Source organism: Leptodactylus fuscus, chromosome 1, assembly GCF_031893055.1.
Source record: "Leptodactylus fuscus isolate aLepFus1 chromosome 1, aLepFus1.hap2, whole genome shotgun sequence".
NCBI classification, from domain to species: domain Eukaryota; kingdom Metazoa; phylum Chordata; class Amphibia; order Anura; family Leptodactylidae; genus Leptodactylus; species Leptodactylus fuscus.
In genome coordinates, this window is record NC_134265.1 from 266,567,124 (window position 1) to 266,587,488 (window position 20,365).

General features: G+C 40.9%; 1 protein-coding gene across 5 annotated transcripts in view; it reads right to left on the minus strand.

Annotated features, from left to right (window-relative positions):
- The window catches only part of TRPC3 (transient receptor potential cation channel subfamily C member 3), a 356,160-nt gene that overhangs the window by 228,525 nt on the left and 107,270 nt on the right, over positions 1–20,365 (minus strand). For all 5 annotated transcript variants that reach the window (XR_012717460.1, XM_075287073.1, XM_075287062.1 and 2 more), the window contains exons 4-6: positions 12,314–12,478; positions 9,546–9,762; positions 7,075–7,308 (exon numbers count right to left, since the gene is read on the minus strand). Coding sequence is in view for 4 of the 5 variants with exons in the window: in XM_075287073.1 (XP_075143174.1) it covers positions 7,075–7,308; positions 9,546–9,762; positions 12,314–12,478 (616 nt within the window). In the remaining variant the exon portion in view is untranslated. The remainder of the gene's footprint in view (positions 1–7,074; positions 7,309–9,545; positions 9,763–12,313; positions 12,479–20,365) is intronic.

The window sequence follows — 20,365 nt, forward strand, 5'->3', positions numbered from 1 at the left end:
TGAATCAGACAGCAGAAAAATAACTGTTATGCTTGTCTACACTCTGCCATACAGTTATCATGTTCAAGATATGAAGCGAAGAAGGAAAAAGCAACATAAATCTTTGGGACAATGTGAACTTTAAGGAGCCATTAACTGGAAACCTATCAATTCACAGAATGTAAAGAGCTGCAGGGCATGTCCAAATTCCATGAGCTTTTCATCACCAGTTCCAGATTTCTAGACAAAAAAAAAATCTTGCAGAAAACAAGGAGTTTGAGATCTTGACTAGGGTTGAGCGATCGTGTTCGGAAAAGACCGGATTCCCATCGGCGATCGAGAAAATTTCACGATCGCGATGGGGATTCCGAACACGATCTTTTTAGGTGGTATTGAGACCGGTGATTATTTCCCACAATGTTTTGCTACTGGCCAAGAATTGTGGGAAAAGCTAACAATGTTAGCCTTCACACTGAGTATACGCTCTGCTCATTCTGAGTGAAGTGTATACTCAGTGTGAAGGCTCCACTACGGTTCCATAGGAATGAATGGAAACAGCCGGCACACAGCCTTAACCCCCTGTGCGCTGGCTGCGTCCATTCATTCTAATCCATTCATTCTAATGGGAGAATAGCTAACATCTCCAGTAACTACTTACCTGCAGAGATGGCTGGTCCGGTGCCCGGTGTTCTTGTTCTTCTTCACCTCACTGCCCCCGCCTCCCAGGTTAGTCTTTAAGAGATAGGAAGAAGGCAGGGCTTGTGGCTTAGGAGAGTGTGGGCGGGTATAGGGTGGGGAGACGTGACGTCTCCCCTCCCAGTACCCGCCCACACTCTCCTAACCTGGGAGGAAGGGGGCAGCGAGGCGAAGAAGAAAGAGAACATCGGGCACCAGACCAGCCATCTCTGCAGGTAAGTAGACAACAGGGGGGACTAAGCAGCCAGAGAGTTAAACAAAAATCCTCTGGCTACTTAGTCATTAAAAAAAAATCACTACACAGTGTGGATTCTAAGTATTAAAGCATTCAATTGTTAGATTCCATGCTGTATAGTGAATAGGATTGTTTTTAAAATCCGATCTCTGATTAGTAAAAAAAATCCCATTGACTTGCATTGGGATCAGAATTGGGATTGAGATCGGGTTCAAATGAAAAATGATCGGAAATCGGATTTCAAAATCGATCCTGAAAAGTCAAGATCGGCTGAACCCTAATCTTGACCTCTCACTTGCTGGGTCTCTAGGAATGGTAGTGTCCCAGCTCTCAAACCACCAGTGGAATTATGATCTGATATGTCTCAAAGTAGTATTATGGTTTTAACTAGAGATGAGCGAACACTAAAATGTTCGAGGTTCGAAATTCGATTCGAACAGCCGCTCACTGTTCGAGTGTTCGAATGGGTTTCGAACCCCATTATAGTCTATGGGGAACATAAACTCGTTAAGGGGGAAACCCAAATTCGTGTCTGGAGGGTCACCAAGTCCACTATGACACCCCAGGAAATGATACCAACACCCTGGAATGACACTGGGACAGCAGGGGAAGCATGTCTGGGGGCATAAAAGTCACTTTATTTCATGGAAATCCCTGTCAGTTTGCGATTTTCGCAAGCTAACTTTTCCCCATAGAAATGCATTGGCCAGTGCTGATTGGCCAGAGTACGGAACTCGACCAATCAGCGCTGGCTCTGCTGGAGGAGGCGGAGTCTAAGATCGCTCCACACCAGTCTCCATTCAGGTCCGACCTTAGACTCCGCCTCCTCCGGCAGAGCCAGCGCTGATTGGCCGAAGGCTGGCCAATGCATTCCTATGCGAATGCAGACTTAGCAGTGCTGAGTCAGTTTTGCTCAACTACACATCTGATGCACACTCGGCACTGCTACATCAGATGTAGCAATCTGATGTAGCAGAGCCGAGGGTGCACTAGAACCCCTGTGCAAACTCAGTTCACGCTAATAGAATGCATTGACCAGCGCTGATTGGCCAATGCATTCTATTAGCCCGATGAAGTAGAGTTGAATGTGTGTGCTAAGCACACACATTCAGCACTGCTTCATCACGCCAATACAATGCATTAGCCAGTGCTGATTGGCCAGAGTACGGAATTCGGCCAATCAGCGCTGGCCAATGCATTCTATTAGCCCGATGAAGTAGAGCTGAATGTGTGTGCTAAGCACACACATTCAGCACTGCTTCATCACGCCAATACAATGCATTAGCCAGTGCTGATTGGCCAGAGTACGGAATTCGGCCAATCAGCGCTGGCTCTGCTGGAGGAGGCGGAGTCTAAGGTCGGACCTGAATGGAGACTGGTGTGGAGCGATCTTAGACTCCGCCTCCTCCAGCAGAGTCAGCGCTGATTGGCCGAATTCCGTACTCTGGCCAATCAGCGCTGGCCAATGCATTCTATTAGCCCGATGAAGTAGAGCTGAATGTGTGTGCTAAGCACACACATTCAGCACTGCTTCATCACGCCAATACAATGCATTAGCCAGTGCTGATTGGCCAGAGTACGGAATTCGGCCAATCAGCGCTGGCCAATGCATTCTATTAGCCCGATGAAGTAGAGCTGAATGTGTGTGCTAAGCACACACATTCAGCACTGCTTCATCACGCCAATACAATGCATTAGCCAGTGCTGATTGGCCAGAGTACGGAATTCGGCCAATCAGCGCTGGCTCTGCTGGAGGAGGCGGAGTCTAAGATCGCTCCACACCAGTCTCCATTCAGGTCCGACCTTAGACTCCGCCTCCTCCGGCAGAGCCAGCGCTGATTGGCCGAAGGCTGGCCAATGCATTCCTATGCGAATGCAGACTTAGCAGTGCTGAGTCAGTTTTGCTCAACTACACATCTGATGCACACTCGGCACTGCTACATCAGATGTAGCAATCTGATGTAGCGGAGCCGAGGGTGCACTAGAACCCCTGTGCAAACTCAGTTCACGCTAATAGAATGCATTGGCCAGCGCTGATTGGCCAATGCATTCTATTAGCCCGATGAAGTAGAGCTGAATGTGTGTGCTAAGCACACTCATTCAGCACTGCTTCATCACGCCAATACAATGCATTAGCCAGTGCTGATTGGCCAGAGTACGGAATTCGGCCAATCAGCGCTGGCCAATGCATTCTATTAGCCCGATGAAGTAGAGCTGAATGTGTGTGCTAAGCACACACATTCAGCACTGCTTCATCACGCCAATACAATGCATTAGCCAGTGCTGATTGGCCAGAGTACGGAATTCGGCCAATCAGCGCTGGCTCTGCTGGAGGAGGCGGAGTCTAAGATCGCTCCACACCAGTCTCCATTCAGGTCCGACCTTAGACTCCGCCTCCTCCGGCAGAGCCAGCGCTGATTGGCCGAAGGCTGGCCAATGCATTCCTATGTGAATGCAGACTTAGCAGTGCTGAGTCAGTTTTGCTCAACTACACATCTGATGCACACTCGGCACTGCTACATCAGATGTAGCAATCTGATGTAGCAGAGCCGAGGGTGCACTAGAACCCCTGTGCAAACTCAGTTCACGCTAATAGAATGCATTGGCCAGCGCTGATTGGCCAATGCATTCTATTAGCCCGATGAAGTAGAGCTGAATGTGTGTGCTAAGCACACTCATTCAGCACTGCTTCATCACGCCAATACAATGCATTAGCCAGTGCTGATTGGCCAGAGTACGGAATTCGGCCAATCAGCGCTGGCCAATGCATTCTATTAGCCCGATGAAGTAGAGCTGAATGTGTGTGCTAAGCACACACATTCAGCACTGCTTCATCATGCCAATACAATGCATTAGCCAGTGCTGATTGGCCAGAGTACGGAATTCGGCCAATCAGCGCTGGCTCTGCTGGAGGAGGCGGAGTCTAAGGTCGGACCTGAATGGAGACTGGTGTGGAGCGATCTTAGACTCCGCCTCCTCCAGCAGAGCCAGCGCTGATTGGCCGAATTCCGTACTCTGGCCAATCAGCACTGGCTAATGCATTGTATTGGCGTGATGAAGCAGTGCTGAATGTGTGTGCTTAGCACACACATTCAGCTCTACTTCATCGGGCTAATAGAATGCATTGGCCAGCGCTGATTGGCCGAATTCCGTACTCTGGCCAATCAGCACTGGCTAATGCATTGTATTGGCGTGATGAAGCAGTGCTGAATGTGTGTGCTTAGCACACACATTCAGCTCTACTTCATCGGGCTAATAGAATGCATTGGCCAATCAGCGCTGGCCAATGCATTCTATTAGCGTGAACTGAGTTTGCACAGGGGTTCTAGTGCACCCTCGGCTCTGCTACATCAGATTGCTACATCTGATGTAGCAGTGCCGAGTGTGCATCAGATGTGTAGTTGAGCAAAACTGACTCAGCACTGCTAAGTCTCTGCATTCGCATAGGAATGCATTGGCCAGCCTTCGGCCAATCAGCGCTGGCTCTGCCGGAGGAGGCGGAGTCTAAGGTCGGACCTGAATGGAGACTGGTGTGGAGCGATCTTAGACTCCGCCTCCTCCAGCAGAGCCAGCGCTGATTGGTCGAGTTCCGTACTCTGGCCAATCAGCGCTGGCCAATGCATTCTATTAGCCCGATGAAGTAGAGCTGAATGTGTGTGCTTAGCACACACATTCAGCTCTACTTCATCAGGCTAATAGAATACATTGGCCAATCAGCGCTGGCCAATGCATTCTATTAGCTTGATGAAGCAGAGTGTGCACAAGGGTTCAAGCGCACCCTCGGCTCTGATGTAGCAGAGCTGAGGGTGCACAAGGGTTCAAGTGCACCCTCGGCTCTCCTACATCAGAGCCGAGGGTGCGCTTGAACCCTTGTGCAGCCTCGGCTCTGCTACATCAGAGCCGAGGGTGCGCTTGAACCCTTGTGCACACTCTGCTTCATCAAGCTAATAGAATGCATTGGCCAGCACTGATTGGCCAGAGTACGGAATTTGGCCAATCAGCGCTGGCCAATGCATCCCTATGGGAAAAAGTTTATCTCACAAAAATCACAATTACACACCCGATAGAGCCCCAAAAAGTTATTTTTAATAACATTCCCCCCCTAAATAAAGGTTATCCCTAGCTATCCCTGCCTGTACAGCTATCCCTGTCTCATAGTCACAAAGTTCACATTCTCATATGACCCGGATTTGAAATCCACTATTCGTCTAAAATGGAGGTCACCTGATTTCGGCAGCCAATGACTTTTTCCAATTTTTTTCAATGCCCCCAGTGTCGTAGTTCCTGTCCCACCTCCCCTGCGCTGTTATTGGTGCAAAAAAGGCGCCAGGGAAGGTGGGAGGGGAATCGAATTTTGGCGCACTTTACCACGTGGTGTTCGATTCGATTCGAACATGGCGAACACCCTGATATCCGATCGAACATGTGTTCGATAGAACACTGTTCGCTCATCTCTAGTTTTAACAAGTAAAAGTTATTATTTTATACTATGAGTTATAATATTTCCTAATATACTGTGTATATGATTGCCTTAGAAGTTTTCAGTAAAGTAATAAAAATTTTCATTGTTTAGTTCCAGTGGATAAAATCTGTGTCCATCACATGACGAGGATCAATTTCCACTGGCTGTAAACAATGAAGGACACTACTGTATGATTGCATGAAAAAACATTGGAGATAGAAATGAAATATATAGAGAACATGTAGGGAAAATGTATCACCTAAGAAAAACCTTCATCTGCACTTTTTCTCTGCAAATCAAACAATTTCAGAATTTACAATGGCATTGTCTTGTAGATAAGAACTTACAAGTAAAACAATGATCACATAGCAACACAGTACATAAGGTTGGAAGATGACATACGTCTATTAAGTCTAACCTGTAACTCTTTAGTGTTGAACCATAGAAAGGCAAAAAAGAATCGTGGGGCTGATGCCAATTTCTTTGTTTCAGGGGAAAAAAAAATTCCTCCTGACTCCAAATCTGGCAATTATTATAAAATCATGGGTCAACTTGACTAGAGCAGAAATCTAAAATCTGTAGTATTCTTCTATTCAAAACAAGCATCCTGGCCCTTCTTGAAATTGCACAATAAATTCACCAGCACCACATCTTGTGACAGTGAGAGACACTGGTGAAATGCTCTTTTTCTAGACGTAGAAGATGTCCCTTTGTCACTGTCACATGCCTAGGTGTAAACAGATCATCAAAAAGTTCTTTGTGATGTCCCTTCATTTATTTGTACATTGTGATTAGATCTCCGCGTAGATGTCTATATTCTAAACTGAATAACCCCAAATTTATTTATCTGTTTCCGTACTCCAATCCGGACCAAAATTGCAATCAATAGTATATGTATTGTCGTACCAGTGATTTTTATAGAGGCATAACTATCGTATATACTCGAGTATAAGTCGACCTGACTCTAAGCCGAGGCCCCTAATTTTATCACAAAAAACTGGGAAAACTTATTGACTCGAGTATAAGCCTAGGGGGGGAATCCACCATTGCATAAAAAGTCTGGTCATGTGCATTACAGCTTAGTAACTCCATGTGCCTCATAGCAATAGCAGTTAACCCCATCATGTCTCTCACATTAACCCGCTGTGTGCCTCACATAAGAGTTACTGAGTATAAGCCAAGGGGGGCTTTTTCAGCATAAAAACTGTGCTGAAAAAGTTGGCTTATACTCGAGTATATACGGTATGTTTGTGTCATGAGAATTTATGCCTCTTTTGATACATACCATAATTTTATTTGCCTTGGCAGCAACTGCCTGGCACTGGTCACTAAAGGTAAGCTTACTATCCACCAAAATCACCAAATCTTTTTCAGTGGCAGTCTAACCCAGTAATATACATGTATAAGGCTAAACAATAAGGCAGTTACGGGGCAATGAAAGCTTATAGATTGATGGGCAATTCCATGTTATATAGTAAAATCTGCATTATGAAAGGACTACAACTGAGAGAGTTTCGTGGCATTGGCAACCATGACTGCATATACTGCTGTAAATATATAAATTGATGATGGCAAATTCAATATTTTAGCTCAGTCTTTGTAAAGGATTCTTCATAGGTCAACGCAATTAAGTTTATGACAAGAATATGGATGTATACAGACTATATGCAAATCTGAAATGACAGAAATATGGGTTTCTTACCGTAAGTAAAATACTCTACTTCAGGAGGAAGCGTGACCAAAGATAGATCACTTTCTTGGATATTTTTGTCCACATACTGTTGAGCCTTAGAGGCCTGCATGAAGGCTAGGAGCCTTGCAGTAAATGCTGCAATAAAGATTGAGAGCATTCCAAAATCCAGAACATTCCAAAGCTGCAGTACATATTCCCTGGGCCCCTCCAGCCACAGCTCCTTACACTCTGACCACATCATTCCTACAGAAACAAAAAAGGAATTCTTAGTGGTTATTCTTCTTTCCAGGATTTGTGACCTAAGTAATGACCTCAACTTGCTTCATATGTATGTGCTGTTATCAAAAACACGCTAAATAATTCAACCTTTGAGCCTTCAAAGGGTTAACATTCAATCAAAAGTGAAATATCTGAGTCATTTATTGATTTCCTCTTACATAGTCACCTTGTGCATTATTGAAAGGATGTGAAATTCAAGTGCATGCTTGAGGAGGTAGGCATCTTAAAGGTGCGAACCAATCACCCCCAGAAATGTACCTGCCTCACATACTAATAGCAGCATCAACTACGCTAGAGCTAAGGATAAGGATATGTTAGACAGCTTTATTATGCTCTTGAAAATCCTAAAGCAACACATTCATATAATAAAAAAAAATCCTGATCTGCAAACGGAAAGTGTGGTTTTTATCATTAACCCTTTCCTGCTGCAGCCATTTTTCATTTTTGCTTCCCTGAGCCATTTTGGGGAATTTTAATCACTTTTTATTCCAATTTTTTTAGGAGATGAAATGGCTATTTTTTCCTGCTATGACATTCTTCATAAGGTAAAAACAATTTTATTTTTGTTGTTTTGGCATTTTTGAACATGTCAAATGTGTTTCTTTTTCTTTATTTATTTTTATTTCGGATCTGGGAAAAGGGGGTTGATTTCAAGATTTCTGAAGTTTTTTTGTTTTATTTTTTAATCATTTTAAAAATTTTTACATTTTTCTTTTAGACCCTATAGGTGACTTGAACCCTATGGGGACTGATGTTTACTACAATATACTGTAACACATTTGACCAAGGCATTGCAAAGGTTAAGGCCCTTGACAAAAGAGGACTCTGAGGATTGAAATTTCTGCTGGTCTCTGCTGTTTAATACAGTGCAGACCTGGTGACTATAACGCCCATTCAACCTCTAAGCAGGGGCCATATTTAAAGTACTAATATCTTCCGTAATAGTATGGCGGATGTGTGCAAGGGATTAATGACACTGGTGCTGCCTTGCATGGCCAAGTTTACCTAATTGCTAGAGATGAGCAAGCAGTAAAATGTTCGAGGTTCGATATTCGTTTCGAGTAGCCCCTCAATATTCGACTACTCGAATCGAATATCGAACCCTATTATAGTCTATGGGGGGAAATGCTCGTTTCAGGGGTAGGCAACATTCAATCAAATTATACTTACCAAGTCCACAAGTGAGGGTCGGGCTGGATCCTCCGAGAAGTCTTCTCCGTGCAGCTTCCCGCGGCATCTTCCGGCTCTGAATTCACTCTGCCAGGCATCGGGCCTGGGCAGAGCCAACTGCGCATGTCCGCACTAGAAGCAGGCATGCACAGTCGGCTCTGCCCAGGCCCGATGCCTGGCAAAGTCAATGAAGAGCTGGAAGATGCCACGGGGAAGCTGCACAGAGAAGACTTCTAAAGGTAGGAGAAGAACCAGCGTTGATTGGCTGACTGTATAGCATTCGGTCAATCAATGCTGGTTCTGCATCAAACTTTTCCATTCGAATAGTGAGTGGTACTCGATCGAGTACGAGTATTTCGAATACCGTAGTATTTGATCGAATAACTACTCGATCGAGTACTACTCGCTCATCTCTACTAATTGCATGATTAGATTGTAGAAGAAGAAGGATTATGTTATTAAATATAAATGCCAAAAATAGCACAGGAAATATACCAAAAAAGCACAGGAAATACCTATGGACATATTTGTCTTTAAATGGCTAAAACAAGTACTCATGTTCCAGTAGAACTCAACACTTTTGAAACAATTTAACCATTTAATGTTTTTTCAGCTATCAGGATGGCGGATTTGCCAGATGGAACTGACAGAATAATAATGATGGGAGTACAGTACATCAAGGAAAAACTTTATGAAGAAGAAGGAAAATCATGATTCTAGAATAACAGTGCATCAGTTATGGAGCCATCTTAAACATTGAAGGAAAATGGGTAACAGTAAATCTGCCCATTGAGCAAATGCTGGTGATATAAATTTTCACTCATTTGCCTCAATATGTTTATCACTTAGACTATATGCAAAACACCATGAAACACATCTACCAAATGATACGTTTCACTTTTAAGCTTTGTTTGAAAACTGAAATAACTATTCATTTGTAACTTTTATAGTCTTACTAGAAAACACATGAAGGATATGTTCTCAAATGTGCTCTTTGTGTTACATAACATAAACCTGAGCAAGTAACCTACCGAGAACCCATACCATGATGAGCATTTCGGTCCATGTGAATCTTGTGGTCTTCACTCTGAAAATCTGCTTTGGATATTCAATGACAGTGATGTTTGGTAGAGTTTTGATGCCTTCAAATCTGTCAGACGCATTGAAGACAAGCAGGCACAGGAAAATGATAAATGATGCAGCATGTGCCACAAACTTCATGAATGGGCTGCGAAGAACCTTGCCTAACTAGAAACAAGAAAAAATGGTTACCAGGGGAAATGTATAAAATATATTATTATTATTATTGTTATTATTGTTTATTTATATAGCACCATTAATTCCATGGTGCTTTACATTTGGGAGTTACATACAGTACACAAAATATACTGGTAGATATAATACTAACAATGACCGACTGGCACAGTGGGGTAGAGGACCCTGCCCGCGAGGGCTTACAATCTATGAGGGAAGGGGGGTAGAGACAGAAGGAGAGGGGGAGACTGTACAGATGGCGGTGCGGTGACTGTGTTATTGGAGGTTGTAGGCCTTCCTGAATATAGTAGAACAGGAAAATAGTGCTGGAGGCCGAGTGAAAATTCTATGAACTGAGGCCTGGTTCACATCTGTGTTCGGTATTCCATTCGGAGAGTCTGCTTGGGGACCCCCCAAACGCATTAAAAAGCGGTGAGCAATAAAAGCACATGGACCCCATAGATTATAATAGGGTATGCGTGTTTTCCGAGCGGTCTCCGCACGAGACATTCGAAGAGAATAGTAGTGCTTGCAGTACTTTTCTCTCCGCATGATTCATGCAGGCACAGTGCGTAAAACACATGGACCCCATTGTAGTCTATGGGGTGCGTGTGGCTTCTTAGCTAACTGCTTTTTAATGCATATAGGTTTCAATCTGGGGTCTCCCCAAGGGACTCCCCGAACAGAATACCGAACGCAGATGTGAACTGGGCCTAACCCTGCAGGTTGTTTAGTATGTCCAATGAAACTATTTAGTATAAATCTTTGTTTCCCAATTGATATTATGCAATATGTTTAGTTAAAGAAGTAGCCTTACTACAACATCACACACAACAGGTAATAATAGTAATGATATATTTTGTACATTTTACAAATCCTTTTCAAGACACTTGTAAAAATGTTCTCATCAATTTACCTGAGAACCGCAAAGCCCTTTATGTTCAAAAGAACTAGAAGTGTGTGCACAAAAGGCAGACATGCATGAAAGTTCTCAGTGTCTTAGTGCACTTAAATAGCATTTCACTGCTACTGACCTTTACAAAGTATTACATTCAATAAGAAAAAATAATAGTGTTTAACTCTATCCGTGCTTTATCCAACAGATGTACATGGCTTTGGAAAAGGTCAGGCATTTTTATAAGTATACAATAAAGTATTGTACCCCCTTTTGCCATTGTACGTCATAAACATGTCTAGAACAAAAAGAAATGAATTGTATAATGGCACAAGAAAACCATGGAGGAGCAGTCCCAGTGGTTCCTCTTTGATTTACAAATAATACACACTTTCTAAAGGTGAGGCCTATGTTGAGGAAAAACTGCGTTTTTTTTTTTTAGTGAAAAGTGGCTTCAAGAGGAATGGAAAATATAAAGGAAGAACTTCTTCTACCTTCTGAAATCCACTCCTGGCTTTGGTCAAAAATATGTAGCAACGTCTGCAACACAATATGCTGTTTTTTTCTCACTTTTTGGCCTCAACCTAAGGTTGATTTCACACCAAAAATAAACTTAGTCCGTGTTGGCCAGATTTACCAATCCAAACACAGCTCGATTCAGCAGAGCCAGGTTCTAGTTGGTACATCCAGATGATTTATGGACCAATTTTCCCAGTCTGACTTCCGCTTTGTAAAACTGGCATAAGGTTAAGGGTTCACATAGCAAAACAACGCAAAAATGCTTTTTTCTGCAGTTTTGTTCTTGCTGCATTTTTTTTCTCACCCTATTAAAGAGGACCTTTCATCAGTTGGGGCACATGCGGTTTAATATACCGCACAGTCAGTCAGGAACGCCCTCCTTCACAACAGCGACTATAGCGCTGTACTGTGAGAGAGGGGAGGAACGCCTCCTCCCTCTCCTCACAGTACTCATCCATAGGGAGGAACGCCCACCCAAAGACGAGTACTGGGGGGCGTTCCTTCCCACTCTCAAAGTACAGCGCTATAGACGCTGCTGTGAAGAAGGGCGCTCCTGACTGACTGTGCGGTATATAAAACCGCATGTGCCCCAACTGATGAAAGGTCCTCTTTATATATATATATATATATATATATATATATATATATATATATATATATATATATATATATATCTCTATGGATAACCCAGGTGTTTTTGAAAATAATTTTTTCGAATCTATTTTTCCTCAATATGTGGATGAGATTAAACAAAATCTAATTTACTATACTAGACTCGGGTCCCATATAGCGTAAATGGTTTACAGTACCTGCAAAGCTGATGGGAAAAACCGTCGCAGCATGTCAATTATACCTTTGGAAATGTTGGCGTTTTGCATATAGGTATAATTGAAGCATAAGTCTGCAGAGCAAATGCATTTTGGCTGAGATTTTTCCCACTTTTTGCTACTTTTTGGCTGTGGTTTGCTACATGGGGCCTTAACCTTAATATATAATTATATGCAGAATATAACTTACCGTATATTCTCTGACCTACTCACTTAGCTACAACAAAATTATTAAAGACAACAAAAATGTGTTGCAATAATCAGGGACTTAAAGGCTGTCATTACTATGTAAGAAATTCAATACCCGGCTGCATGGTGCAATCCAGTATCCAACAGCGAGAAATGGAAGGCCCAAGGCGACGACCAATACGACCAAACATTTGATGGCAATAGGCTGTTCTCGTAATCCTGAGAGGTTTTCATACCAAATTGTTAAAAGTTGCTGTTGGCAATTGGGATGTGCCACGAACTACGATAATAACAAAGATCGATAAACAATTAAAACCAGATTTACACAGGGCATTTTATTTCTTTGAAACTTTATGTAAGGAAAATGCGCAAGAGCTTTCTATTTAATATTTCAATTTAAATTTGGATTACTATGGGAAATAAGAACATAAACGGTTGACGCAGCACCATGAAAAGCCATGAACCATAGCAAGGCTTGTAATGTATGTGTCAAATATGCATGACTTCAGCAGCTACGTACACATTCACAATCCTCTTGCTTACCTAGCGCTGCTTTTAGGAAGATATTACAAATGAGTCGCATGGTTTGAAGAAATACCTGAAGTAATGAACTCAATGAATTAACACAGAAGGGTATGCGGAAATAAATACGGAATAATGCTGAATATTCATTTTTGTTACTTTAAGCATATCTCCAGTTATAAACAACTTTTCATAAATGAGCAGTACAGGTGAAAATATTAAACTTTGTACAAATATATATTTGTAATAGATTTTATTCCACTTATTAGGCTGCTCTCTTCCTGCTCATCTTCAATCAGACCGTTTACATAGACATTCCTCTGTGTAGCCAGCTCACACATAGAACGCTATGGAGAGGGGTAGTAGAGGATGTTAATTGATTCATTAACTGAAACTGTGCAGTGTAGTGTCTTAACCTGAAGATATAGTAGTATCAAAAGAGCTATATCTGACTAACGGAGCATCAGAATGAAGCAGCAGCAATTATTTGTATGTCCTTTCCAGCAGCCTACTCCACCCCTTCCCCTCTTCATAGATTTGTATGCAAAAAATAACTTCCACTGGAAAGTGGAAAATGAAACAAATCTTTAATAAGATATATTACAAACTTTCATATATTCGCCTGTACTGCTCATTTATAAAAAAACTTTTTTATAACCAGAGATGATACGCTTTAATGGTAGCTCCATAAGCTCCATATACATGTACACCATGGTATGGTAGTCTGTAAATAGGAGTGCTTGTGTACCACTCAAAGTTTATCTGGCTCCAGCAATTCAGACATTACATCACAGACAGTTCAGGTAACTACCTCCATGACCCTAGTTTATTGCCTATAGCTTTGTTTATCAGTAATGGACCTTGTCACAGTACAGTACAAGTGTGGTTTGCGAGTTGATGGTTAATGGAGTCTCTGGGAACTAGAGGAGAATTGTTCATGAATAGAGATGAGCGAGTATTGTTCGGATCAGCCAATCCGAACAGCACGCTCGCATAGAAATGAATGGACGTAGCTGGCACGCGGGGGGTTAAGCGGCCGGCCGCCGTCAAAGCGGAAGTACCAGGTGCATCCATTCATTTCTATGGAGCGTGCTGTTCGGATCGGCTGATCCGAACAGTACTCGCTCATCTCTATTCATGAAACCTTTGTCATCAATTCCAGCCAGCCCCACAGTTTCACATCTATGATTTCTGCTGATCAGAGGACCATGCCACAACTCATTTTCTTTACCTTAGTCAATGACCTGAACATAAAGGCAAGCTGTATAGAACATCAGTGAATCTCCTGCTCAGAAAAGCACATGGACATAGACTTTGGACTGGAGTGAAATCCTTCACTTTGAGCAATAGCTGTATTTTTTTTTTTTTTCATGAATACGAATGAAAATATATATTTACTGTTATACTTTTAACTTTTGATGCTGTTAGTGATAGGATTTAGAAGTCCAACCTCAACTTTTCTGAGTCCCAGATGTCTGGCCATTCTAATACTTAGCTCGGAGCATGTACATGTATTGCAGTACAGGCTCTGTTTTATAAAAAATAGTTTGTAGGCATACAGTTGTATTTTTCAAGGCGAATGAGGACTTCTTTTTTTGCCATACAAATTATACTTCATAGTGGTACCATTTTATATTCTGTATCATACACAGGAAAAAAAAATCTGAATGCAATTAGAAAAAAATGCTTTTATGCCATTTTCTTTGTGTCATGAGTTTAGTTTTCCCAGGTTTCGTTTTGCTGTCAAAATGGTATATTATCTATATTCTGCATGTTGGTAGAATAACGGCAATACCACCTTGATAAAGTTTTTGTTTTAACATCTTTTACAACAGTCCAAAACTTGGAAAAATAATATTCTGAAAAATATAACTGTTTAAAACTACATTTCTGTATATGGCGGCCAGTTGTAACTTTTTAGGAATTTTGAGAAATGTCTGATGCTTTGATTGCTTTTTATTCAATTTCTTGGTGAGGTCAAATGGCGAAAAACTGCAGATCAGCCATTTAGATTTTTTTCTAGCTACAGTGTTCTCAGAATGGGATTATTATTTTTATATCTTTATACAGTAGTTTTAACCTCTTTGGACATGGGGATACCTAATGTGTTTATTTTTCGATTTTTTACATTTATTTTTTAATATGATCTAAGGAAAGAGGGGTTATTTGTTATATATTTTTAAACTTTTTTTTTTTTAAACTTTTATTTTAGACTCCTTAGGGGACTTGAAGCCAAGGTCTATGATCAGCAATACAATATGCTAGGTCTGAGAGCCTAGCTATCATTTAAACAGACTGACTCTTCTAGATCTCGCTCTGGGGTAACATTGATCTTTATTAACATGGCAGCACTTACACACATGGACAAAATTGTTGGTACACCTTGTTTTATGAAGGAAAACCCCACAATGGTCACAGAAATAACTTGAGTCTGACAAAAGTAATAAATAAAAATGTTATGAAAAACCTCCAACACTGTGCTGTTTGGTGACATGGTGTGTACAACACTCAACATAGACCAGAGAAAGCGAAGGAAAGAGTTGTCTCAGGTGCTTAGAAAGAATATTATAGACAAGCACGTTAAAGGTAAATGTTATAAGACCATCTTCAAGCAGCTTGATGTTCCTGTGACTATAGTTACACATATTATTAAAAAATTTAAAGGGGCTCTATCAGCAAAATTATGCTGTATGAGCCCCACATATGTGTGAATAGCCTTTAAAAAGGCTATACAGGCACCACTAATCTTATTTTAACCCCCCCTCCCCCCCCCATTTTAAAATAAAACTATAAAAATATATATGTAAATCATACCTTAGCGTGCACGCTGGGCGGTGATTCATGATCCGATGTCATCTTCTGGCACGCCTACCTCTTCTTTCAGCGACGCCCTCTGGTCCTGGCTCTTCCCCGGCTTCATCGTTGTCTTCTTCCGGCGGTTCAAATCCGATTGGTTGAAATCCGGCTGGATTTGATCCAATCGCATTTGAACCGCCAGAAGAAGATGACGATGAAGCCGGGACCGTGCCATTTTGCTTATCGAGCCCCTTTAAGATCCATGGGACTGTAGCCATCCTCCTTGGACGTGACCACAGGAGGAAAATTGATGACAAATGAAAGAGACGGATAATACAAATGGTAACAAAAAAGCCCAGAAAAAATTCTAAAGAGATTAAAGGTGAACTTCAAGCTCAAGGAACATCAATGTCAGATCGCACCATCCGTCATTGTTTGAGCCAAAGCAGACTTCAGGTGAGATGACCAAGGAGGACACCATTGTTGAAAACAAATCATAAAAAAAGCTGAACTACATGTTGACAAGCCACAGAGCTTCTAGGAGAATGTCCTATGGACAGATGAGACAAAAATCGAACTTTTTGGCAAGGCACATCAGCTCTATGTTCACAGACAGAAAAATTAAACATATCTAGAAAAAAAAACACTATCCCTACTGTGAAACATGGAGGAGGCTCTGTTATGTTCTGGGACTGCTTTGCTGAATCTGGCACAGGGTGTCTTGAATTTGTGCAGGGTACAATGCTGCCCAGTGTCAGAAAGTTTGGTCTCAGTCTCAGGTCATGGGGTCTTGCGACAGGAAAACCCAAAACACACAGCTGAAAACACACAAGAATGGCTAAGAGGAAAACACTGGACTATTCTGAAATGGCCATCTATGAGCCCTGACCTAAATCCTATTGAGCATCTTTGGAAGGAGCTGAAACATCTCATCTGAAAAAGGCACCCTTCAAACCTGAGACAACTGGAGCAGTTTGCTCATGAGGAGTGGCCAAAATACCTATTAAGAGGTGCTGAAGTCTCATTGACAGTTACAGGAATCGTTTGACTGCAGCGATTGCCTCAAAAGGTTGTGCAACAAAATATTAAGTTAAAGAAACTGTCATTTCTGTCCAGGCCTGTTTTATAAGTTTTATTTAAAAAAAAAAAAATTCTGTTGAAGCAAAAAGCAATATCTGACTTTCATTTGTTCATCTTCATAGAATTGCTATTTATTATTACTTTTGTCAAATTCAAGTTATTTCTGTGACCATTGTGGGTTTTTCTTTCATGAAATGAGGGGTACCAACAATTCTGTCCACATGTGTATGTGCAGCATGTAATCTGATGCCTCAGTCACATTTGACCAAGTGATCTGTAGGGTTAATGCTCGTGATCAGAAAGGTCTCTGATGGCGGACTTTGTCATCAGGTCTCTAATGTGTAACTAGTCTCAATCTCAGTCATATTACATATACAGCAAACACAGGAAGGCATTACATTTGATAAAATTGTGCAATTGTGTTCTCGTTGTTGCTGTATCACATACTGACTGTTTGTGATGTGGTTGAAGCAAGGAGAATGTATGGATGTCTCATGGCCACCTGCTAAGCAGGGAACTACACCGTGACGTAATTCAAGTGAATGTGGTGATGCTTCAGGATCAGTGGCGTTCAACAGCCACATTATGATAGCATAGTCTAGTGATGGGAATAATCTTTGAAACGCTAGTGTAATTCTACATATAAAAATAACTTGTACATTGATGCCATTTATGCCTCATCAACCTTATTACCGGATATTAAACAAATGGATTTGTAAGAGACCTGCCAAGACATCTTCAGCTTTGTTGGTTTTGATTTGCTGCTTGAATTCATTAAATAGGACTGTCACACTTACTAAACTGGAGGTTAAAAAGAAAATTCAATTGTTTTTTTATTTCATGTAATTTTAGCCACAAAGGAATATTTTTTTTTAAGCTAAGGAGGAATACAAAGTTTGCACTAATGCAAGTAAATTATATGTAGGATAAGAGAGCAGTATTTAAAGGTGTTGTCCCATCTCAATGACCCTATCTATACTGTAAGCTTATGTAAATTGAAGACTTTTCCTAAATATATTGCTTTAAAGATGCTGCTTTGTTTGCCTTCTATATGAACTTATTCCTCCCATTGTTTACACAGTGTTGCTATAACCACGGACCTGTAAGATAGGACAAGTGACATCACTTAATCAGCAGTGTAAGGATGGACGTCACACCAGAATGTGGCAATATTTTCTCTCTTTATTAATCACAAGTACAATTATTGAAGAGCTCTACAATAATTGCAGTTGTGATTAATAAAGAGATAAAATATTGACATGTCCATCCTTACACTATTGGCTACGGGTTGGGACCCTATGCTCACACGAAGCAGAAGCCACAGCTGCATCCCTCTACATGTCATTTAATCAGCAGAGACTGTTATCTCTCTATGTAAACTGCAGGATCCTACATGCAGAACTTTCCTGTCCGTTTGAAAAAACGGACAGTATGTGTTCGTTTTTTTTTAACATTGAGGTCTATGGGCACATAATGGACAGCAGGTGATAGCCATCAGTTACTGTCCGTTTGTTTCCGTTATGATAGGTGTCCTTTTTTTTTTTTTAAACGGACACCTTCTGAGCGGACACCAACGGTAGTGTGAACCCTACCTTAGAGGTCTCTATGATGTCTGTACATGTGTTATTGTGGCCTCTGCCAGGGAAACTGTATTATAAGGATAGTGCTATCCAATAGATCTTCATATCTCTAATAACCATTATGATAGCTTCACACTTCCATTTTATTTCCATAGTTTTAATCCATCAGTTGTCTTCCTTCCAATGGAAGAGGCCTTCTGTCTTTATTCAATACAGACTGATACAAGTGGAAAGTGTTCCTTTAGTATCTGTCATTCTGCCCCTTTTACAGTTTGATGTTCTGGACTTCTAACAGATGAAAACACTGGAGAATAAAGCAGATATGAAGATGTGTTTAACTCATATGGGAAGGAATAAAAAAAATCCCAAAAGAAAAATCTTTGAAATATGCCTATTGTCATCTATGTTTGGACTTAATTCAGCTTTTTGGCTGACAAAGGAATACATATACTACTCACTGGTCTGAATAAAGGCTAGGGACACTTTCACACAAGAGGAGTAGAATCCACACAGACCAAAAGGATAATGGAAATGTTTGCAGTATTTATTTATTTTTTTTTTTAAATGTAGATTGTGAGCCCCACATAGAGCTCACAATGTACATTTTTCCCTATCAGTATGTCTTTTTTTTTTTTTTTTGGAATATGGGATGGAAATCCATGCAAACACGGGGAGAACATACAAACTCCTTGCAGATGGTTTTTTGCCCATGGTGGGATTTGAACACCAGGACTCCAGCGCTGCAAGGCTGCAGTGCTAACCACTGAGCCACCGTGTGGCCCCTATGTTTGCAGTATTTCTGATACACTCCTAGTTTTGCTGTACAAATATTGATGCAAAATACAGACCAAAATATTTCAGAGCCAAAAAAAAAAACTTTATCTTTCTGTAAAGAAGGTGTCAAAATGCCAATAAGAAACATCTGCCAGGACCCCCTGGGATACATACTTTATCTTAAACGGCTTCTGACCCTTTCTGTTCTTCCCCTTGTCTTTTGACTTTTATTGCATTTCGCTACTATTTGTATTTCATGCTTCTGTACAGTATTACTTGGAGCTATAGCTGGTAGCCACGCTCCATTTGTTTCATTTGTTTCTCCTGCTATTTCTTATATAAAAATGTTCTATAAAAATTACAGTTTATAAAAAGAAAAATGTCTGCCACTTTGGAAGCTTTCTAATGTAAACCTGACAATCTTTTAGTAAAAAAATTTTGAATGTTTTTGTAAGACGACAAAGTATTATGAGTATATGCACAAAAGAATAAAAAATATTACAGCTAGGCATGAAGTATTTTGAAGACTTGAAATAAAAAAAAATATAAAACTTAGCTTCTAGTCCATATCAGTAATAACAGGAAAAAAGAAAACCTACAAAAACGAAGCCCATAAGAAAGTGGCACAAATACACTTTTTCTTAAAATCCACCCCATTCTGAATTTTTTTCCAGTTTCCCAGTACAGAATAATAAATGATAGAATCATAAAGAACAATTTGTCCCACAAACATTCAGCCTTTATATGACTCTGAGAACGGAAAAATAAAAAAAGTTATGGTGTTTGAACGGCGGGGAGTCAAAAACGAAAATCAAAAAATGTCACTGGCAAGAAAGTTTTAAGGAGTGAGTGATATGCTTCATTCATTACTTACCACAGGTCAGATTAAGGGTACCATGGGCCTCAGGCTTTTAAGAAAGTACGCCCCCTCCATTCATTTCCAAGATCCCTGTGACAGAATAATGTCCCATACTGCCCCCCAACAGTATAATGCCCCATACTGGTGCTCCACACAGTATAATATCCCATAGTAGCCTCCATATAGTCTACTTTCCCACAGTGGCCCCTCCATATAGTATAATGTTCCATGGTGGCTTCTCTACACAGTATAATGTTTCAAAGTGAAAATCAAAAGAGTTTGGCACATTGTGTTATTTTATCTTATGAGATAAAAAAGGGAAAAGTAACATCTGTCAGTCAGATTAATTTTTCTACAATGTTCACAATTTTCCCAAGTTTCACCAATCATTGCTTATTATGTGCATTTAAAATAATATCATTTTCCACCTAGGAACTTATTTCTAATTCTGTTCAGCATCAGTGAAATCTCTGTTGATTAACCCAGAAATTGCAACATTAAGAGCCATTTTACAATTGTCTTGCCTCCAGCAGAGCAGCCCTGTAATGTTCACCAA